This window comes from Crassostrea angulata, chromosome 6, assembly GCF_025612915.1.
Source record: "Crassostrea angulata isolate pt1a10 chromosome 6, ASM2561291v2, whole genome shotgun sequence".
Lineage (NCBI taxonomy): Eukaryota > Metazoa > Mollusca > Bivalvia > Ostreida > Ostreidae > Magallana > Magallana angulata.
Genome location: NC_069116.1, coordinates 21,646,885 through 21,671,013, shown reverse-complemented (window position 1 = coordinate 21,671,013; position 24,129 = coordinate 21,646,885). Strand labels below are relative to the sequence as shown.

Here is a 24,129-nt window from a genome sequence, read left to right as displayed (position 1 = left end):
CCATTCTGAGAGAAGAGTTGCTTCCCCCGATCCTACTCTCGTGCTTTGGAGACTGTTTTATCCTTAGCAAGTGTAATCAATATTTGAATAGACACATTTCAAGTTTTATTAGGGACCTGTAAGAAGTACAGGTCCCTCTTTATGTGAGTAGTTTATTGAATTTTAAACAATGGAGGTCACAAACGGTCTTCTATCCAGTCTTGTGCAGACGAAGTCGATAGAAAGAGTTTTGGCACCAATCGCATCACAGGTACGAGAGATTGTAGTCTACATGATATTTTCTTAATTTAGCTTTATAGACTATATTCACTATATAGCTTTATTAAGCAATTCAGCATAGCTTCATCATGCTATCTATATATGCAAATATAAGTCATAAGTCCGCATCCTGCTGGGGCTTTTATAATTTTTACCATTCCAACAATGTTTTAAACACAATTTTTGGTCAAATTTTGCAAAACTTTATAATTCTAAACCAGTGAAAATATTTTTGATTTGATGAACCTTTATCCACATTAATATCACCAGATATACCTTAATTGATATCACTTTATCAATTGCAAGAAAATAAACATGTTACAAACATTCAAAAATCAGACTAACATTAGAACAGGAGTCTTTTTCGGAATATTACAAGATAAATCTTGGTACATATAAACCAGAGTAAAGTAAAGGTAAATGAATGAATTCGTATTCATCTATAGAAAGAGCTATGGGAATCTATTTACCTATGTTTGATTAATGAAGTTGTAAAATTATTACTTAGTATTTATCGTAATCAGGTTTCTTTGTTAATCATTTTGGATGAGTCTGATAATGGAGTTGGTAAACCAGATCATATGGGTCCTTGTGCACAGGCTGTGATGAAAGCAGCAGAAAACCTCATCAAGATAGGCAAAGAGAGGGCAAACAACTCACCAGATCAGGTAGTTCCACTTGCTCATTTTTCACCTCTGATTATGCTGTCTTTTATATGATTTTTTTTCATGACAGTGTAGGTCCTGTTTATAGAGCTATCTCAATGTTAATATGTAAAATCTTTTGATATATTTAGATACCCATTCATATATTTGTTGGTGACTACATGATCACTCTCTTATACAAGGGATTCCAAAAGAATTTTTGTTAAATTTTCATTTACTCTGAATGAAATATGAATTATTCACTGCCGATGTCAACAGTTATGTGTATGTAACATGTACATTCATTACAGTATGTATATAAAAAATGAAGATTAAGTTTGCATGTACATTTAAATATGTTGATACATCTTCATGTAATATGTTAGGGATTTAAAATGTCAAATGAAATGCACATCAATTTTCTGATCAATATTTAGATTTTTACAAGGGTGGTTATTGAAAAGGGTAATTATTTTCAGGATTACCAAAGACAGATGATGAGTGCATGTGAAATTCTAGATTTAGCTAGCAGCGGTTTATACATAGCCTCACAAAGACTTGATGATGATGCCTCCAAAGAAATTCGCACTAAAGTCATCAATGCTTCCAAAGATGTTTTACAGGGCACAATGAAGGTAAGCCTAATATATGCAGAACTTTTACACTATGTAAAAATATTTACATAATTATTGAAAATGGTCTTCAAAGATCAAAATATTCACTTAAAAAATATATTCTTGAAGGTTTTGCTTGTCTCTGATGATGCGGAGGTTAGAAAAGTGGTCAGTGCTGGTCACTTAGTGACAGAATGCCTTTCAAGACTAAGCATGGTTCATAGCATGCAAGATCTGCTTGCAAATTTCAAGGTATGTTGAATACTGTAACCTAACTTTAATTGCAACAACTTTATTTCACTATTTATCAGAAATGAACTTGATCACAGTTGTCAGGAGTAATTTTGATGACCAAGATGCAGATTATCTTAACTTAATTTATTAGAAACATTTGAGAGAGGGTTCGTGCAACAAATAATCACAATGCTGAGACTCTTGTAAACCTAGCGAATATTTCTTGTGTGTGAATAAAAGTTGGTTTACGGTGGTTGAGATTTTTCCTTTTCTTATTTTTGTATTTAAAATAAAATGTTGCCAAGTTATGCATCTATTGCAGGATGATTTCTATTTTCATCAATATTTTACAGAGCTTCACTGATGGAGCAGCTCTTCTTTGCTCGTTGGCTCAAAGGCGACAGGCAGAATTGTGTCAGAATCGACAGAGAGAAAGGATTATAACAGCCCTCAGTCTGTTGAAGAAATCTATTCCTTCCCTAAGTGTGGCACTCCAAAGTTATATCAAATACACCAAAAATCAGCAAGCACAGGTGAAAAATAATTTTTTTCTATGTGATGTTTGTTTGAATACTCAACAAAATGTTTCATTACAAAATGATATACATGTACCAGTAAGTAAGCAGTGAAGGAGATAATGAATAGGGAGTCTGAAAACACAGACCTGGTTTAAATACATTCAAATTTTCCTCGTATTTAAAAGTCATCGAAAAAGACAAATTCTCTCATTGGCAGATGAGCAAATCATTCGTGATTAACCAAGCTCAGTCTGCAGTGTCTGATATAGTGGAGGCAGTGGAGAACAAGTTTACAGATGAAGATTACCTCGACGTGGAGGAACCTGGCTACTTTGTTACAAAGATAGATCAGGTTTGTTTTTACTAGTAAACTCAAATTGTTGAAACTGTAAACTAATTGCAACTTTTTAATATTCTGGGAAATTTTAATTCACAATTTTTTTATTAGAGGTAAGCTTATTTTTAGCAACTTATTTTCATGAAATAAATGCCTGCTGAGGTAATAAAATGCAAAGATTGGTTAGCAGTTAGAAACATTTATGTTGATGATATACTTGTGAACATTCAATGTAAAATTTTCCTGCACATGATATAAAGTTGGTTTTTAAAGTAGTCTTGTTAGCTTAATTGTCCTTTTCCTTCCTTTGAATGCTCTGTGTGGTCCCTAACATCTTTTTCTTTTTATTCATCATAAGTTTAAATTAATCAAAAATTATTTGAGTCCAGGTGCTGGAAGCTTTATCTGTGGAGAAGCGGTTTGAACTGGATGATGACCTAGAGACGTGGACAGAGAATCTGGTCAGACACAGCATGCTGGTGGCCCACCTGTGCTTGGACCATTACAGAAATATCATTGTCAAAACCTGTCAGAGGGTCAGTATAAACTTCACAGGACTGAGATATAGTACAAAAAGAATCAAGATCAAATTTAGTTACATTCATCAACATTTGAGAGTTGCATTTTGATTAGCAGCAATAATGTAGGCCTCCGATTTTTTATATCTGATGTTTACTGGAGACGAAACAAAAATCTTGAGAGGACTACTTTATTACAGGCAGGGTTTGACATGTTCTAATTTTGCATGTTAAAGGTGTTGCAGCTGAAAAGCAGAGTTCTTCAGCTGAATAACTCCATGATCAGTAATCCAGAACTTCCCGCTATCAGGTAATTATTGCTTAAGTATTTCTAATAAGTGAAAAACCAACTACCATAAGAACTATACATGTATATAAAAGATGAGTATTAAAGCATGTGCTTGTGTGATCAGGACATTGGTTTAAATGCATGGATTTTCTTTCAGGGAGGACTATGAAGAATGCTGTGAAAATTACATTGATGAATTTTGTGAACTTGAAAAGGATGTAAACCTGGCCTTATTGAACTTGGTGGTGGATGTGTTCAAAGAAACCACTGAACCACTGGAGAGACTGGTGAAGGCAGCCATGTATTCCACACAGGTCTTTAAAAAATATTATTTTGTGTTGATAGTTTAACCATATGACTGCATTAATATCCAATATATACCTTATGAAATCTTTGTTGATTCATGTGTAAAGTGTTTTACAGGAAAAAGGATTTGAAAAGCACATGAAGGATTTAGTTACAGATTTTCAAGCACATGCAGATAAAATGGGACAGATTGCAAGTTTTGCTGCAGCTAGCTCCACTGATGCCAAACGTAAACTATATTTTCCCGTTTTCCTTTGAACTTAATCAAAGCATTACTCAGGTTTCATCAATTTTTGTTGAATACCAATTTTTGTGGATTCCATTATAGAGGTGATCCATGAAATTACATGATTTATTGAAGTGCAATATCTTGTAACATATTGTTACAGTATGTCTAGGATCATTTGTCTTTATAAAGTTATGTGTCCTTGAAACTGTGAATAGTGATTAATGAAACCACAGTACTGTAGATTTTTGATAAAATGCAAGGAATTAATAATTGCGTAAAATTGTGAGAAGTACTCTCACAGATTTTATCTTGCTTTTATATTTTGGGAGTTGAGAACTATAAGAAATCAGGATATAAGTTCTTTGTTCACAGTTTTATTTTCTCTTGATTTGATCCACAATGGCGGGATTGCAGAATTAAGTACTCGCTTAAGATAAGGAATCTATGGTTTATGAAATTTGTAAATGTTTGTTAAGAAGTGGATTCATTTTAAGAATGTGATTTAAAATGTCATTTATTTCTGCCTTCAGGTGTTAGAACCATTCGGAGATGTGTCTGTCACTTAGAGAGACTTGATCCAGATATTGTGCCTGCTGTGGTTGCTATGGCCAAGAAGTCTCAGGACAAGATGGCTGTTAGGCACGTTAAACTACTAATGAAAGAATGGACTTTTGAATTGACTTCTCTGATGCAAGTTCTAGATGAAATGACTGACCCAAGAATATTCATGCAAGTCTCTGGTAAGATGAGACCATTTGTGTTGGTAGGCATCGTAGTATTCAAGCACAAGAACAGCAGTAATAATACTTAGTCTTTACAATATTGTTGTAAAGTCTCACATATTGTATACCGGTACACCTTTTTTTAAAGCCAATTTTCTCTCCAGAGTGTTTGTCACATAGTTGCATATGTTCACAGCAAAAAATATATAACTCTTTTTAAGGGGGATGTGCGGCCATCATAGGACTTCATATTTATTGCTTTAAATTTATATCTTTTGGCAACATTTTTGGCCAGTTTCAGGCTGAAACAAGCCAGTACAAGAAATGTTTACATTCTTGTCCTCAAATGTACAAAATGGCTGCACATCCCCCTTAGAAGTGTTTACAAAGAGACAAATTCTTTTTGTAAATATTATGCTTAACATGATATTTGCAGGATATAATGTCGATGTTTATTCACAGAATCTAGGATTCAGGAGGATATATCTGTGTGCCATGGATATCTGGAGGATGGAGATGAGTTCAATTTAGGGTCAGCTGTGAAATCTGTAGTAGGCAGAGCCAGAAGGGTTTGTCAGATGGCTGAGAGAATCATTGGTGGACACAAGGACCCTCTGTACAGAAATGGACTTCTGGTGTTTGTCAAACAACTGCAGAAAGGTGAATGAATCTGTATAACAAAACCACACTATAGATTCCTTTTTAGCTCACCTGAGCTGAAAGCTCAAGTGAGCTTTTCTGATCACCTTTTGTCCGTCATCCGTCTGTCCGTCTGTCTGTCCGTCCGTCCATCCGTCTGTAAACTTTTCACATTTTAAACTTCTTCTCTAAAACCACTTCGCCAATTTCAACCAAATTTGGCACAAAGCATCCCTATAGAAAGGTAATTATAAATTGCAGAAATGAAAGACCGATCTTTATTTTAAAACGGAGAAAACCTCGAAACTGTAGAAAAAGGGGGGTGCATTTTAAAAAATCTTCTTCTCAAGAACTATTGAGTCAAATTCAACATAATTTTTCATAAATAATCCTTATGGAAAGGAAAACATAAATTGCAAAAATTATTGGCGAAGTCTGTTTCAATTTTGAGTAATTAACGAAAATAAAAATAAAGAGATAATCGCTGTCAATCAGTTTATAACTTCGGGTTCGGTATTCCATATCGAAAACGAAAGTTCATTGTGTAAGGCAGCCAAGTTTGAATGTTGACGCATGGCAAACAGGTCAAACTGACAAAGATGTATTTGCTTGTTGTTCAACAGTTTACATGCGAAGGGATACTTGAAACGTGCTAAATATATTTGTGCTAATTTCGTGAAGTCAATTGAGATTCAATCTTTCCATGTGTTGACCTTTTCACTCATGACCGTGGTTTTACGTTGTTTTGAATTTCGTTTATGCTTTTTAACTTGAGAGGAAATATTCCCTGTATTTTGGGATTTTTATGTATCGAATCAAATAAAGACTTCGGTAAATCAGACAGTTAATATTTTACCTGCGCAAAATTAGCATAATCTGATGCACTAACAGCATATCATATTGTAAATACTATACATTTTATTGGTAATTCGGTACGATCTCTATATGGTAGATTATAATGCAACGTGTTTTGTTAAGATGCTCTGCATTTACAGTCTAAACGGAGATTGTTTTTGCATCAAGAAATATATAGGTATATGTATATTACGAAAAAAAAAATTGTGCTCTTCCTTTGTTTTAGTGCATGTTTATTCTGTTTTAATTGTTTATTTACAATTTTCTCTTTACTAATCATTTTCAGCTGAGTCAAGTTTCGAATTATAAGCAAGATACAAAGCTTTGCTCCCAGAACTGAGCCCATGCTTTTTTTCATTCTGAATAGGAAACACCAAGTTTAAAAATCTTAAGTTCAATGTAATTAACTCTTGTGAACAAAAAATTGACTCAAACCAAGCAGAATTGTGAGTTCTGTATCTTGCTTATAATTCCACGATTGATGCTGAAATTTTGATTTATCACTAGTAATGTCTCACTAAACGTAAATACTTGTACAGAAAAATTAAAAGGATGCTATGCTATAACAACTTTTTGGGGGCCCCCTTCTTATACGATGAATCTACACCAACTTTGATGGTTTTTCAGACACAATTAAATTAAAACGACCTCTTTAAAACAGTTTAAAACATTACTGTTACGAGGATAAATCTATTGCCGCTATTCTTAAGAAAAAATTACAGCGGAAAATCATCTTGATTTGTAGCCATTTTTTAACGTTGATCTTGAATAAAGATGAAAATAAAGTGTGGGCCTTAGTAAAATAGAGCGATATGCCTGTCAATACATTGCAGTCTGAGGGAAGAACCCCCTACCCCTTCACCCAGTTCCGACGCCTATGCATTGATTATACTTGTAATAGCTCTTTAACATATTACATGACAACATCTTTCATTCGAGTGTATTCATCGATCAAGTGAGTAAGGTTATAAAATGTAGCATGAGTTCACGCCTGGTAAACAACAATCGTTTATAATGTGGAAGACCAATTAGATATTTGAATGTTTTTAATTTGAGCACCTTGAGGTACAATTTTCCTCTTTCACATATAGGAATCTTTTTTAATAAAATACAATAACTAGCTAGTACAATGTAGTTGAAGATGAATATGTACCTATGTGCATATATTCTCATATATAGTTTAATCGTTTTATAAAGTGAGGGGGCAGAACTAAAATAAAGAGAATTGGAAGTTAAGAGTGTACCCCTACCAAAATTTTGTTTTCTATCTTGCGTAGGATCATATTTTTGGTAAAAATTGTATTTCATAAGGGTATAATATCATAGATTAAGCGTAGGAAAATAAGTGTAAAATTTGAATACAGTTTATTTTATGGTATTCTTTTTTTGTTTTTCTACCGAAGGGCCATAAGGCACAATATCCTTTGAACACCCATATAAAGCCATTGTTGCTCAGGTGAGCGATGTGGCCCCATGGGCCTCTGGTTTTTTAGGCATGTAAGTGATTCCACAACTCCACCATCAAATTAACAATTATTTCACAAAGTCCACAACTGTCAGGAAAATAAATGTGGGATTTTAAAATCCGGGATGAGTGTTTCTAGCCATTTTTCCTGGAAATCATTTTTTGTGATTTATTAGGAATCTGCAGTAAAAATAAATTCTTTTTATGAATCTGTTTTATAAGGAGATATTTTGTTTTGCACCAGTTGGATTGTATGTTGATTGGTTGGTTGCCCTTTGCTGGACAGACCTCAAACTTTAGTATAGTCTGTCTCAAGATATTTATGTTGCACATTTGGGTGATTTTCAATATTTTGATAAAATATAAGACACAATCTGAGAATATAAAATAATCAAGGTCTTCCATTTCCAACAAAAGACCCCATTGCTTTCGTTTGGTTTCTTTTTCCCTATTATTATTAGGGTCTACTGTAGTTATTACTTTTATTGTTTTCATACAAATTTTGTACACACTCTTTCTCTAAATTGACTCAGACAAATTTCTTGAAACTTTCAGATCTGATAGATACTGATCTGAACACAATCGTAAATTTTTTGACGCCATTTCTGTTTTTGAAAAATTGCAATTTTAGTAATGTTTAGAGAGAAGTATTGTCTATGGTACTCCTCCTAAATAAAAAAAAAAAGACATTGGTTCAAAATTTTATGAATGGTAAACAAAAGATGGTAGATTTGTAATTTAATTTTCATTTCTTTCTTTCTCAAAAGGTGCCGAAGCTCACCTGAACCTAAAATAATTGAGATAAAAAAAAGTTACATGTAAGTGTAAAAAACATCAAGACCTTTCATTTGATATCTGGAAAAAGGGGCTGGCCCCTTTAAGTAGAGTCATGCAGATGGGTCTAAAGTCTTTTATCTATAGCACTTTACTGAGGGATATTTTGTAATAGGTTATAGAAGCAAACATGTTAATCTGACAATTATGTACTCAAACAATGAAATGATTTTCTCATGTGTTACGTAGTTAGGGGTTTTTAGAGGTCAAAGTCAAAAACTTTGATCTCTTAGATCTCAAAAAGTAAAAGGAGTATGAGTATACCTTCAATTTCTCTGTTAATTTCTTTTTTTTACACTTCTAGTTTTTACATGCTTCAAAAAAGTGAGGGGGGCAACTCCTTGATAATTCGATTTTTTATATGATATTTTAAGAAAAAATGTTTGCTGCAGGAAAAAGTGTGTGTGTGTGTGTGTGGGGGGGGGGGGGGTAGCAGGTTATCCTTTCCACCTTATTCAAGCTTTTGCCCATTCTTTTTATGTCCTTTTCCTTTTCTCCACCAGGTGTTCCTTGGCCTGCCCCTCTTGCATTTTCTTTGGGGGGGGGGGGTGGTGGTGGTTCCAGGATAGGGTTTGCCCTATAATGTTATCATGTGGCTTGTGTAGAGTATGACCTATCCACCCCACCTTTTTTAATTTATTTTTTGTTCAATTCGGTGTTACAGATTTTGTCAGACCATCTGATCAGGAGGATACATCTCAGACATGAGTTGATTAATGTCTGGATTGTTTTTGCTGAAGAAACAATTATTCTCCATGTTTCTGAGCCATACAGGCTAACGACCATTCTAAATGCTAATGTTCTTGACAAAGTCAAATATATTGCATTCAATGAAAGACTTTGAGTTGGTCTATCGTTAATTAGTGGCTAATTGTTTAATTGTTATTGCATAGCTGTGAATGGATTGAGAGCTGCCAACAGTAATCTTGTGTCAGACAGAGGCAACAGAGCTTTTGCTGAGACATTTCAGAAGCGATTGGAGCAGGTTCTTGACAGAGTACAACAGGTCACATCAGGTTTATCTGAGGACAACCACCCCAGCATTCTTAGTCCACAGCGCAAAAATCTCAGACAGACAGGTGTCAAGTATACTCACATGTTTTAATAAAAAGATGAAGTGAATATTAAGTTGATATCTAAATATTGGCAAAGGTTGTTTGTCAAATACTCTGTATCATTGGTTTGAATTTTTTTATTTAGAAGCAAAATTGAGTTTCTGTCCACATTTATATTAAAATCTGAAAAATATTATTCCAATTTCTATACATGTATTATTGAAAAATCAATTCTGCATTTTTCAGCTATGTCACACTCAAATATATACAAAAAGTCTTCAAAAAGTAGCCTCTTGTCCTCTAAAGCAAGTCTACAAGATCATTCGACCACAACTGATCACCCAGATAAATCTTCCAGATCTAGTTTGCATGACCAATCTTCCAGATCTGGCCTCCATAACAGGTCATCCAGAACAACTGTAGGATTTCCATCACTCCATTTATCTTCCACAGAAGACACTGATGTTTTCCTTGACAATTCCGTTGAGAATCCAATTCAGAAATCCAGATATTCAAGCCAACATTCTAGTCACCAAATGTCTTCCTCAAATGATAGGCAGCACAAAGTCTTCCAGCATTTTTCAGAAACAGAGAATTTAGGTTCTTGAAAACTTTATCAACATATAAATCCTTTCCTATAATGTATAGAATAATAATAATTTTCAGTACATAAGGAGAAAAATCAAACTTAATGAAATTCCTATTTTTGAATTATCTTCACAAAATACCCTTCCCATCTGACAAGAAGGAACAATGACAATTTAATGTTAAGATACGGTAGATGAAGTAACATTTTACTTCTTTCTTTCATTAAGGCGGGATGAGCATAGCGAGGAAAATATCGGAAGGTCTTACTTGTGCTGTGCAGAAAATAAACAAGCACAGATCCAATCTGTTGTGTGGAGAATTGTTAGCCTGGACCAACCATATTGTAGACATGGCAAAACACATAGGCCCTTACTGCTTAGGCACAAAGCAAAAGTAATTCTTTTTATTTTTAATGGATAAAGTTAGAAAGTAGTTGCATTGAGAACAGTTTAGATAATAAAAACATCAGCATCATTAAGAGGAATATTAATCAAATTTTTTATTGTGTATCAATTTTATTAATTACTTTGCAATTTTTGCAGCGCAATATTGTGCTGTGTGTATGAAGAAAAAAAAATATATATTCAGGGTAAAATTTATTTTAGAAGCATTAGGAGTCTTTGTCATGAAACTGACCTCTTGGCATCAGAAATCATAGATCAAACTAAGTCAGTCCTGGCTGGAGATGCAGATCAGATGGATGAGCTAAATGAACATTGTCTGAATTGGAAAACTAAGGTCAAACAAATTTTTATGTTAAAATAAAAACCAATCAAACTTATTGAATGTGAAATGTATATAATAATTTATGTTTGTTTGTTTTTTTTCAAAATTACTTGCTTTGCAATAAGTCATATATGCTCAATGTAAATTCACACATTCTTCCATCATGCCATTTATAATGGCAGTGTAGTCTTTTTCTGAGGAATGCATGAAAATATAATCATGATGTTTTTTTTATTGCAGGCAGAGAAATTACAGATATGTGTCGATGCTACTGTTGACACATACAAGGTGGTCCCTGACGCTCTGATAGAGGCACTTAGTGAGCAAAACCTAGTGCTAGCAAAGGAAGAGGTACACACACGTGAACAGATCAAGCCGGCTTCTATGTACAGTTGAACTTCGATATCTTGAACACTGATATCTCAGATACAATGGATATGTGGAAGTAATTTTTATGTCCCAGCTACTTAATTTTTTGAAGTATTTTACCCTCGATATCTCGAATACTCGGGTATCTGGAAGTTTTTATATAGTCCCATCTAGTTCGAGATAACGAAGTTTGACTGTATATGTATTATATATATATATATTTTCTAAAAGTGTCACGGTACTTGGGCTTTAAAAAAACCCTCCTTTTCGTTCTTATTACCCATATTGAGGTTAGTGGATAATATTACTTATTAGGTTTGTTACTGACTGTTTACAGAAATTTGTTAGGTCGGTAAAGTCCATAGAAGGCATGGCGTAGCCGATCGAGCCTTTCATAGACTTTACCAACATCACTTATTTCTTTACACAGCCAGTAACAAACCTAATAAGTGTTTTGTTTTGTAGAGGACCTACAGTTTGATATGTGAACAAACAAAAGATAATATATAACAATTGCATTCATAGCTTAATTCTCTAATTTTTTACCTTCCTCGCCAGTCGTTTGTGCAAACCTCGATGCTCTTGTAGGATCATAATATTACGTCACGGGCAAAGGGGGGGTCACTCTAAATATTTTGGGGCTTAAAAATTAAAGGTATGGTTGAACGTTTGAGTAAAAAATCAGCTCAGATAACATTACGTCTGCCATGTTGCCGTATAAATTTTGATGCTTGCCCTGTACAGAAATTTATAAGGCAACCATGTGACGTGATTCATCCAACGACGTCAAGATATTCTAGTCCAAGGCAAAACAAAGCTTTTTATGAGTTACTCATGGTACATACAATACCAGTACATGTTCTTATAATTTTCCCATTGGCAGGACATTTATTAAAACTTTTTACCAGCTAGTAACCTCATATCTTATGTTAACAATATTGATTTTTTATTCTTGATATAACATTAAATTTGTGACATAACATCCAACAACATCGTGTCCCCAATTACACACAATTTAAATACATTTCATTGACAGCACAGATCCTAATGCCAATAAATACATTGTACTTCAAAGTTTTCTGCTCTTGTTGGTATATATAGTTGTCTGACAAATAATCTTTTGATTCCTTATTGTCCAAAAACTTCAAAATTTAATGGGACAGAAAGGTTTTATTTTAAATCTTCATTGCAGTTAAGATTTGAAAAGAATAATTAAACTCAGTTTTTACATTTAACTTAAAATTGAAGATTGAGTTATTTCCCTTTTAAATATATGGCTAATTTGACCTAATCTGCCCATGCCTTAGAACTAATAGATTAACTTTTTTTGGCCTTTGATATTTTTTAAAAATATTTATTTAGTTGGATTGTCTCAAGACTCACTATTCCTGTGTGGGTGATGTTGTGCTGATAACACAAGGTTTAGTCTGTACCGACCAGGCTCCATTGGGGCACTGTCAGGACCTCGCGGAAGAGCTAGAGAACATCACTATTACCATTACCACAACCGCTGAAATGAGCTCACAAAGATGTTAGTACATATGCTAACTTAAATCCAAGTCTTTTTCATATTTTAAAAGATCTTATTTTTTGAAAATTTTCCTCTCTTTTTCCCTTTAAATGTTAATTGTAAATTACAACCATTATATGATGTTATTTTTATATATTTTCTAAGAGGGTATTTTTCATTTACATCTGCTAAAATAAAATATTTATTTCCCTGAATCAAATTTTATCAGTGAGTGACGAGGATATTAATCAGCTTGACCAGCTAGGAAGAGAGTGGGCTGTCATGATGTTCTGTATTCTCTCTGATCTGGACACCATTGTAGAGGAAGTGAGCAAAATGGGAATAGAAAGGAAGGTGTGGTCTACACAGGATATGACATCGTTAGAACAAGAGGATATCATTGCACATGTTGAGCAAGAGAACAAAAGGTTGAGAGACATTCTTCATGGGGCATGTATCGGGTAAGAATTTGAATAATAGACAGCACAGCATTGATTTTTACATGTAAACAAATATTAGTGTTATATATGTATGTAGTTTTAAATTAAAGTGTATTTAGGTATATTATTTATGTTCTTCGCTTTTATGCCAATAACTTTAATGTGTACAGTGCTGTAGAGTAATTTTTATATAAATTATATATGGCGCTTTATAAATTTTGTATAATATATGATAAACTTCAATCTTCTATTAGATTAATCAGTAACACACACTGACAGTTGCTACTATATTTATCTTTAAGCAATGAATCTAAAGCCAAAGCGGCACAGGACCTTTGTCATTGTATGAGTGAACTCCTTGACAAGCTGAGATCTGAGATGGCTCGGCGAGTCACGAGCTGTCAAAGAGCCTTCATGGTGTCTAAATCCTATGTTCCTCTCAGAATTCGAATGGCCAGTATGTGTTGGATTGTAAAGGCAAGTGTACATTAATAAGACAAAATATTGCTCGAAAAAGAGAGCCTAAACATGGAACCTAATTCTCAACCATTTTATTATGTAATATGTATTTATCATTTCACACTTTTTCAGGCTGTTTGTTGTGTGAATATGATACAGGAGCAGATCTCTGTGTACTTCAAACCAGTAATGTCACTTACTGATAGAGGAGTTGGTGCCAGAACAATGCCAGAAGGTACAGAAGAACTGAACAAACTGGATAGTGTGTTTTGTATTTAGGACTTGTCCGGTGTAAATCAAGCTATATCCTTGCTTATGATCAGTGATAGCATGGGTGTTAAAAAAAGGATGAAATATTTAAATTTTGAATACATACATGGGCACTGCTCATGTATGTACTTAAACAAAATAATGTGTGCATTATCATTGTAAACGACAATTTCCCCACCCAACAAATATTTCATCAATCAAACTGAAAAAAGTTTATATTCATTGCCAGGAAAGCAGAGAATGATCCAGATTTCTGAGTTGCAGCTTGAGATCAGCAGATTTAGTGAGAAGCTTGTAAAAATGAGACAGAGAGTGCAAAGTTGCATCCAGTTATCCACAAATCTAGAGAAAAGGGCGGCTGTCCGGAGGTGTCTTGATCAGGTGACAGAATCCTCGCCAAGACTTATCCAAGTCATCAAGTCCTTGACAGGTACTAGTAAATTCCAGGCTGTATAGATGTTAAATGTTGTTTATCTGTATTTACATGTATATATTTGGATGAAGCTAAAGATTTTGTTAAAGATAAATGTTGAATTTATGTGTGTGTAACTATATGTATTTGTACATTTAATTGGAAAATGGAATAATGATTTCATGATTTAGATGATGAGCATACAGTGACTGAGACAATGGTAGAAGTGGATAGACAGAAGTTACTGTGGGCTTCACAGATACGAGAGTTGATGGTCAACCTCAGGCAGATGTCAGACATTAAACCAAATCTAGTTGCAGGTATATACATCTTTGATTTTTAAAAGGTCATAATTATGTGATTATAAAAATGATATGTTTTTGAAATTTGCTTCAATTGCAGTTCACTATGGATTAACAAAGTTTTAACACAGTTTTTATTCCCATAGTGTCAGCATTGCAAAGCAGAACTTGTAGACTAATTGTTCATAGACCTTTCCACCTTTCTTGATGGTGCAGAAAAATGTCCAAATGCATTGGTGATGAATGAGTTATTAAAAAGAAAAATCAATTTTGGATCTTAAAGAAAATAAAAATAATGGGTCTCGAACCTATGATCCTTAGATTTGCATACCCAGTATGATAACTATTCAGCAAAAGCAACTCTTTAAAAGGTGGCCACTAAAAATTCTATAGGCTGTCGAATGAATATGATGTGATGCAATACAATTAATGAACACGGTATGGTTTAGATTCACCATGTTTACATTATGAAAATGTTCAAACAAGATTGAGATGTGTAATAAATGGATATGCATTAAGGTAGTCCTATACTCGGCACTAAATGGGCTCAATCATTAAAAGCTTAGCATTAAATGATAAATATACATTCTAGCAATACATATACAAAAGAAAATATGCATGTTTACATGCTAGTTTGTTTATTATCACCTCTCAGACGGGTGTACCCCCTTGCGAAAATCATTGACAATTATGAAATTTACCAGACGTCCGTTTTTCCTAAAAATAATTACCAATTTTGGGAAAATTAGAACTGAACATACAAAATAGAGTATAAATATTTATTTAAGCCATATCTCATCAATAATTTTGCGCAATTTTTTGTTAGTAAGTACGCTTTATGGACCTGATGTATCAAAATAGAATACAAAAAATGCAATGCTAGTATCGCGTTTGGTAATTTTTTTACTATTTTATGGACTCAAACTTAAATTCATGGTGTTTATTCTATAGATTGACATCTTAGAAAAAAGATTTTGTAAAATAAATTATATGTTGACGGATTACTTTTCACGCTATGAGCTCTAAACCAAGCAGACCCTGACGAAAAAATCCGTAAAAATCACATTTTGCTACAGTTTTCTGCCTTGATCTGTCAACAATGTTAGATATCGTTTAAACATTAATTAATTGACGATTTAATAAATTCGAAATAGCTTCTGTTTCTAAATGTAAACCGGTTTTAGTAAAAGAAAAATAAAATGGGGGGGGGGGGGCATCAAAACAAAGAAGATATAAGCATACCTGAGATCCCGGTTAATCAGAAACTTCGTTTTTCATTTTACTTTAACAGAATCGAGTTTCTCAACATTAATCATTTCTATCTCTCATAGAATACATATATTACCGTTCTAATTGCTTATTATTGCCATTGTTTACAACAGCGATGTAGAGCAAAATCAATACCTGGTATCTAAAACGCTTTGTAAAAGTCGAACCAATATTGTAAAATCCGTATGATGACGTAGTGCGATACTCGGACTACTTTAAGAGAATGGTTGATATGAAGGTATTTTTGATTATCTAAGAAAAATAATTGCTGCTAATAAACTATGTGGAAGGATAGTGTTGACTAAGAAGTAAACATGCCAGGTCAAATTCTCGTCATTCTCGAACATGATATCTTGTATTTTTTAAAATCCATCTAGTGAATTCATGGGAAGGCTCAATTCACTACACTCGCTCAATTAAAAGCAAAATTAAAACTCCCTAAATGAAACAAAAGTTTAACAAGTTGTATTTTAGTTGGTGAAAAAGCGATGTGGCCCATGGGGCTCTTGTTTAATGATGTCACAAAATTACTGCATGCGCTTATCATTTGACGAATGCATTATTGTAACCATTTAAACACTGTTATTTTAATTATTTGAAACAAGTTACCTTTCTCAAACATAGATATGGTTGATAATGAGCAATGTTAAAAGTTCACCAGGATTTAAATTTGATTGGTATGAAATCAAATCTTCTATCATCAGAAGCCCTTTTGACTTCACTGGATTTGATCACGTGACCAACCAAGTTCATATCCTGGTGAACTTTTCAACTTGCTGTGTTTTTTCTAAAGACTTTACTCAACATTGTGTTTACTTCAAACATTCCTTTCATTGCTTATATCATTCATAATAATGCAGTTACAATATCGAATAACATCTTGTCTCTATCAGGTATACCATCCTGTTTATATCATTGACATAGCTGTGGGGGATGACTTGGAGTAAACATTTTCCTAAATAGTGCACTGAGAATCAGATTGATACTGATACTCTAATATGTAAACTAGCTACTTTGGCATCAGTTTTAGAAAGAGTGGTGATATGGATTCTGAAAACAACAATGTGGAGAACTGGAGATCCCGAAAATCATATGCTGAATGAATTTAATTTACAATATTGAAAAAGGAAAATTTATAAAGAAGATATGGGAATAAGACGTGTAAACTGCTCACATGAGGATATATAAGATTCTATAAAACTTTAAAAATATCAACAAATCTCATCTTTTTTTCTAGATTATTGAAAACAATGTATATTTACCATAACATTGATTTATAACCCTTAAAAATGTTAGATATTTGGAACAGGTTGGTTTAAACTGGTGTATGGGTGTCAAAATCTCCCAAATAGTGTCATTTTTAGAACTTCAGTGCCTTTTCTTCTTTAGAGTGGGTCTGAGCTCCACTTTTTTGACATAGTCTCTTTAAGGTTTAAAGGAAATCTACCAATTTCAATCAAAATGGAGAGATGACCCACTATACCTTAAAAAATATCATTTTCATTTGTTAAAATATTCAAAACCAATATAGTTAGAAATTGTGTTTTGTTAACTGTTATTTTAACATTATCAAGTACATTTATTTGAAAAAAAAATAGATTTGAAATTGTATTTTACGACTAAACCAAATGGGTATTTTCGCTGTCTTATTCCCCCATCTTCTTTAAAAATATCATGTTAACATTTTTGACAATGTAATTTCTGCAACAAACATTTATAAAGATGTATTTACGTTAAAATTGGATAAATTTCACAGGAAACCTATTGTATTTTTAGAACTTCATAACTTGATGGGTGTCTTGGATATGACAGAAAAACTCTCTGCTGACAGTGAGACAGAGACTCTTGCAGGAAATCACCGCCCATCTGGATCTCTTGAGGGTGGCAAGTATGGATCATCACAGATTCAACCAATGAAATTTGGCTTGCCATCAGTACATGAAGAACTGCTGCTAGTGACAAGGTAGTACTGTATACATACAGGGAAATATTTGCCCCCATTTTATTAGCTCACCGAGACAAAGTCAGGGGGAGCTTATGCTATACCCCCTGCTTCCGGACATGGTTAAAGTTTTTGTTGCAGGTCCTGTATCTAAGTTATTTCTTGTTCTAACTTCACCAAACGTGTATGGTTAATGCATCTGGACCTACTTATAAAAGACTTGGATGCTGAATCTGGGCCATGAATTTCAGCTGCTGGAGGAGGTTAAGGATTTTGGTGCAGGTGCCCTTTGATACCAATTTCTAAGTTACTACTGGTCTTAACTTCATCAAACTTACATGGATGGTGCGTCTTATGATACTGATGCACCAGACAGGCTTGAATGCTGAATCTGAGCCATAGGTTTCGGATGCTGGAGGTTTCGGATGCTGGAAGTTAAGGTTTTAAGAGCTGGTTAAGTTTTTGCAGCAAGTGCCCTCTGATCATGATGATTTTAACATAGTTATTACTGGTCCTAATTTCATTAAACTTGCATGGATGGTGCTTCTTATGATACTGATGCACCTAACAGGCATGATTGCTGAATCTTAGTTATTATTGGTCTTATCTTCACCAGACTTGCAAGGATGATGCATCTAATGATACTGATGCACCTGACAGGCCTGAATGCTGAATTTGGGCCATGAATTTCAGATGCTGGAGGAGGTTAAGGTTTTAGGAGCAGGTTAAAGATTTTGGTGCAGGTACTTTTGTTGATTATATCTTAGTTATAACTGGTCCTAACTTCACCAAACTTGCATGGATGGTGGGTCTTATGACACTGATGCACCTGACAGGCTTGAATGCTGAATCTGAGCATTAGGTTACGGATGCGTGAGGAGGTTAAGGTTTTTAGAGCTGGCTAAAGTTTTTGGAGCAGGTGCCCTCTGATGATTATATTTTAGTTATTACAGGTCCTAACTTCAATAAAACTTGTACTATCTCAAAATTGCATAGTTGATTTAACTATAATATAAATGAATCACAGAGAAAGCTTCAGATGCAGAGCCCAATCTCCATTATCAAACTTGCATGATCACCAAACTTGCATGGATGGTGTGTCTTGTGGTAATGATGCATTTGACAGGCTTATATGAGCAAATTTGTTTTTTAAAAATATTTTCTCTATACTAATGTTTTAAATAACAATTGATCATAGTCATCAAGAATTAACACCAGTTGAAAATAATCAGCATAAATCAATATCTTTTTATTGTCATGTGAAAGACTCATTTACACATATAAGAACATGTTTTGCAAATTTACCTTCTCATTATATAGACCCCCCCATGATAACTATGGTCTCTCGTGCAGGAGAAATTGATTTACTTTGTTGAAGGAGAAAATTTATCTCCATTCTTGTTTTCCTTGTATATTAATGATCTAGAAGATTGTTTGTTAGATAAAAACGTAACTGGCCTGTCTACAATTACTGAGGGAATTGAAAAGGAACTTTTTTATATTTAAAATATTTATCCTGTTTTATGCAGATGATAGTATGTTATTTTAGCTGAGTCTGCAAATGATTTAGTTTGCCCTTAATGAATTGTATAGATACTGTGATACATGGACTTACTGTGAATATTAGTAAAACAAAAATTGTTGTATGTTCTTCCTATGTAGAATATGTTAACTCATATTTCACCAAGCTAAGTCGTTTTGTCCTGCAAAAGAGCTACCGTATACCACAGTTAATGTGAAGGGGTCATTACGCATCAGAGAGCTCAAATACCTGAATAAAGTAATTAAAAAGTGATTAGGGATTGTCTTCATTGTAAGTTCACCAGAGTGCAATAGGTATCTGTCTGTCATTGTACATTGTGCATTTACAATTGAACATTTTTTACTTCTTGAGAACAACTGGTCAGTTTTTTTAGTTCACCTGAGCTGAAAGCTCAAGTGAGCTTTACTGATCACTTTTTTGTCTGTCGTCCCTCTGTCTGTCTGTCCGGCGTCCGTCTGTCTGTCTGTAAACTTTTTACATTTTCGACTTCTTCTCTTGAACCACTTGGCCAAATTCAACCAAACTTGACACAAAGCATCATTTGGTAAAGGGGATTGAAGTTTGTTAAAATAAAGGGCCACACCCTATTGTAAAGGGAAATAATTAGGATTTATTGAAAATTTAGTGATATTTTTAAAAAATCTTCTTCTCAAAAACCATTTGGCCAGAAAAGCTGATATTTGTGTGGAAGCATCCTCAGATAGTGTAGATTTAAGTTTCGGTCCTCGGGGGTAAGGTGGGCCTCAATGGGGGGGGGGGGGGGGTCGAAGTTTTACATAGGAGTATATAGAGTTAATCTTTAAAAATATATATCTCAAACACAATATGGCCAGAAAAGCTGATATTTGTGTGGAAGCATCCTCAGATAGTGTAGATTCAAGTTTGTTCAAATCATGGTCCTCGGGGGTAAGGTGGGCCTCAATAGGGGGTCAAATTTTTACATTGGAGTAAATAGAGTTAAACTTTCAAAATTTATTTCTCAAAAACCATAAGGCCAAATAAGCTGAAACTTGTGTGGAAGCATCCTCAGATAGTGTAGGTTCAAGTTTGTTCAAATCATGGTCCCTGGGGGTAAGGTGGGGCTTGATGGGGGGGGGGGGGGTCAAATTCTTACATCGGAGTAAATAGAGGTAATCTTTAAAAATCTTCTTCTCAAAAATCATTTGGCCAAATAAGCTGAAACTTGTGTGGAAGCATCCTCAGATAGCGTATGTCCTTGTTGTGTTAACAAGACTCTCAAGGATTAAAAGATGGAACGTTTTATCTTGCCGTTTATTTGTTTCTTGCATGCACAACAACCATTTGTTTACAATATGAAATCGTGCAATCTCAAAGAGAATAACATACATTTCATATTTTATAAAAGTAGTAGAAAACGCATATCAAATAATTTCAAGTTATTATAGGCAATTTCTTATTATTAAGAAAAAAAAAGGAAAATTACATTTCAACAATGTATATTATTTAATTGAAGTAAAAAAAAAAGAAAATTACATTCTAACAATGTAAACAAAAAGATAAACAAAAAAAAACCATAACGCGTACGATTCGAACACCCACTGTTTCAGTTACATTTGTTTAAAGAACTCTTCGCTTACCACTACACCAGCGATTAGCTCGTTTAGAAACTTTAATATAGCTGATTCTATTGTTATCAGTTTTACGCAAACGACTGGACTTAGTCATTTAAAGACCAATCTTAAAATTTAAAAGAAGAAAACTCACTTTTTACCATAGAGTGGGTTTTCGTACCATTTTTTGGAAAATTGAAAAAGATAGACATTAATATGTGTTAACAATATTTGTTCTTTAAAAAATGGTACGATGACCCACTCTATGAAAAAATATAATTTGAACATCCGATTTCTATACCATTTAGTTGCCAAATTAGCATATAACTATTTTATTGTCTTAATATCAATTAAATGTGAAGTTACTTTTTGTGGGTTATGGCAGCACTGAATGTATATGATCACATATGTTTAATAAATGTAACGCAAGTGAAATTTGCTAGAAATAAAATATTGGTTTTTTTAAGGTAGCTCGCGGGTTTACCTGCTTGTGAGAAAACCTACCTTGAAAATTTGTCCACGCGATCCATAGGTTTTATAGTTTTATTTCTAAAATTTATTTAAGATTCGTCTGCGCGGTAATAATGTTATCGTGTTTCAAATACAGTGTCATTGATAAAATCAAGCAACGCCATTTCAATGAAATATATAGTAAAATGCACATTTTAACCGAGAAACGCATTACAAAACTATGCTCCAAACTTTTAAACAATTCAGACGAAATTAATCATACTCAACACAAAAACAGAGGAGATAATTATGAATCAATTCATAAAAAAATATCAGTATGTGTTCTCGGCCAATTTTTGGCAAAAAAACTTTAAAGATTTAAAAGATTTCTCAAAACCTTATATTTTCATTACGACGTTAGCCTGACGTCATCATTTCCTTACTTCTTAGAACACCAAAATTGAAATGCATTTATTGACAAGACTAGCTGTTTAACACATTTTAGAACATGTTAATGCTTATTAGACATTATTGTGAATGTTATTTAAAAATGCAATTAATGTAAGGCTGTAAAGATACAGAAAATTGCTATTTTTGTTTTAATGAAACTCTGAGTCAATCAATGCAAAAATAAAATGCCAGGCAACTACTGACATTATAAGTAAGTAATCGAATAAAACAGTTATCTCAAGCCAAAAGAAATTTAAGAATTTAATCGGTAGTACAGATTACGGAAGTTATAATTGTAAAAAAAAAAAAAGCGAAGTTAATGCATACATTTTATTTTAAAACATGACTTTAAATGGAAGAGTTCTAACGCACACTCATTCTTTATCTTTATAGAACAAAATGTGACAATGTATGTGACATCTCATGTGACAAATTTTCAGCACTTGATATTATAAATCTTTATATAAACAGTCATTAACCGCATATAAGCTTTTTATAATATTTTCTTTTATACTTCTAAATATCTCATTTGTCATTTTAAAATAAAATTATGAGTTTACTATGACGATCAACTCTTAACGTCGATTCCTATTGTGACGTCAGCAAACCCGCGAGCTACGTTAAATGAACCTATGTGGTTTTTTGCCTCGGCTTATTCCCCCAGATTCTTTATATCTCAAAAACCATTAGGCCAAATAAGCTGCTACTTGTGTGAAAGCATCCTTAGATGGTGTAGATTTAAGTTTGTTCAAATCATGGTCCCTGGGGGTAAGGTGGGGCCACAATAGGGGGTCAAATTTTACATCGAAGTATATGGAGTTTAACTTTCAAAATTTATATCTCAAAAACCATAAGGCCAAATAAGCTGCTACTTGTGTGAAAGCATCCTTAGATGGTGTAGATTTAAGTTTGTTCAAATCATGGTCCCTGGGGGTAAGGTGGGGCCACATTGGGGGGGGGGGGGTCAAATTTTTACAAAGGAATATAAAGAGAAATTCTATTTTTAAATCTTCTACACAGATCAAGACTGGCCAGAAAAGCTGTTACTTGTGTGAAGTATCATCAGGTAGCAAAATCATATTTTATTAAGGAGTAGGATGGAGCCACATGGGGTGGAGGGTCCAATTTTACAAAAGAAAACAATTTAAATTCACCAAAGTTCAAATGTTATAATTTATGGTTTAACTTATATGCAAGCATTTTGACATATTTTTGATTCTTTTCCTTTGTTTAGACTTTGGCCTCTGGACAATTCTTGGGCTGACACAAGTTTGATGCAGGTTTATATCCCAGTTGATTTTGATCTTCTTGAGAACTGTAATGCTCAATATGTGAAATGACTATACTGTGACAAAAAGGGATTAATGATAAACAGAATATCCTGGGAAAAAATAAAATTTTTGATATACAGGATCTGTTAGACTACATTGTCCATATTTTTTGGTATATTATTCTGTAAAGCTGATTTTATAATGTCTATTGTTGCTCAGGTGAGCAATGTGGCCCATGGGCCTCTTGTTTCAAATATGGGTTGCTTTTGATGCATCTTTTGGATAAGAGGAACATAAATTGTAAAAAAGATGGATATAATGCCTAATTCAGGATAGATAAGTTATTGAAAATTAAATTACCAACATATTTAATTATTTCCATCAAACATTAAATCTAGATAATGTACATTGAACCTAACTTCAATATGTAACCCTAAAAAGGTTCAATATTTGGAATATGTTGATTTGAACTGGTGTTATACCTACCTTTTTTTAAAAAGATTTTCAATACTTTTTAATCTATAGAGTAGGTCTGTGCTCCATGTTTTTGACATATTCTTATTGAGGTTGGATAAAAAATGAATCAATTTCAATCAACAATAAATTGGACAGGTGACCCAGTATACATTAGAAATACATATCACTTTGTATTGCAACAACTGATTTAGAACATTTTAGGAAAATAATAGAGGTCTGTAATCTTGAACCAAAGAGTCATAGAGCATTTTGATAACAAATTTGGATGTGACTGAAATGGCTCAATGGTTAGAACACCGGTCTGTAGAATCATACTGGTATTTATGGAACAATGAAGTCTTTTTAGGTTGAGGGTTCAATACAACCAAAATTAATTTGGGAAACTATGTTTTGTTTTTCTTGGTGTCTGTTAAAATATTCTGACTATAGTGAAAATATGTTCTTTTTGCAAAATTGTATTATAATATTTAAAAAAATGAATTTACTGGTACAATTAAACCAGTGGGCATTTGCACCATCTTATTCACTCATTCTTCTTTTATGACACTTTCCCAAGAAGGGCA

At 33.5% G+C, this 24,129-nt stretch overlaps 1 protein-coding gene across 3 annotated transcripts in view; it reads left to right on the top strand.

The window, feature by feature from the left end:
* Positions 1-43: 43 nt before the first annotated feature.
* Positions 44-24,129, top strand: part of LOC128188142 (uncharacterized) — a 35,586-nt gene continuing 11,500 nt past the window's right edge. For 2 of the 3 annotated variants that reach the window (XM_052859008.1, XM_052859010.1), the window contains exons 1-24: positions 44-250; positions 783-926; positions 1,382-1,537; positions 1,646-1,768; positions 2,104-2,283; positions 2,486-2,620; positions 2,995-3,141; positions 3,360-3,433; positions 3,570-3,726; positions 3,836-3,947; positions 4,478-4,687; positions 5,132-5,329; positions 9,356-9,541; positions 9,764-10,117; positions 10,333-10,498; positions 10,711-10,843; positions 11,072-11,182; positions 12,563-12,731; positions 12,940-13,171; positions 13,453-13,627; positions 13,742-13,844; positions 14,109-14,309; positions 14,483-14,611; positions 17,639-17,825. In XM_052859008.1, coding sequence (XP_052714968.1) covers positions 170-250; positions 783-926; positions 1,382-1,537; positions 1,646-1,768; positions 2,104-2,283; positions 2,486-2,620; positions 2,995-3,141; positions 3,360-3,433; positions 3,570-3,726; positions 3,836-3,947; positions 4,478-4,687; positions 5,132-5,329; positions 9,356-9,541; positions 9,764-10,117; positions 10,333-10,498; positions 10,711-10,843; positions 11,072-11,182; positions 12,563-12,731; positions 12,940-13,171; positions 13,453-13,627; positions 13,742-13,844; positions 14,109-14,309; positions 14,483-14,611; positions 17,639-17,825 — 3,863 coding nt within the window. In that variant the 5' untranslated portion in view covers positions 44-169. The remainder of the gene's footprint in view (positions 251-782; positions 927-1,381; positions 1,538-1,645; positions 1,769-2,103; positions 2,284-2,485; positions 2,621-2,994; positions 3,142-3,359; positions 3,434-3,569; positions 3,727-3,835; positions 3,948-4,477; positions 4,688-5,131; positions 5,330-9,355; positions 9,542-9,763; positions 10,118-10,332; positions 10,499-10,710; positions 10,844-11,071; positions 11,183-12,562; positions 12,732-12,939; positions 13,172-13,452; positions 13,628-13,741; positions 13,845-14,108; positions 14,310-14,482; positions 14,612-17,638; positions 17,826-24,129) is intronic. The other variant, XM_052859009.1, reaches the window with a different exon arrangement.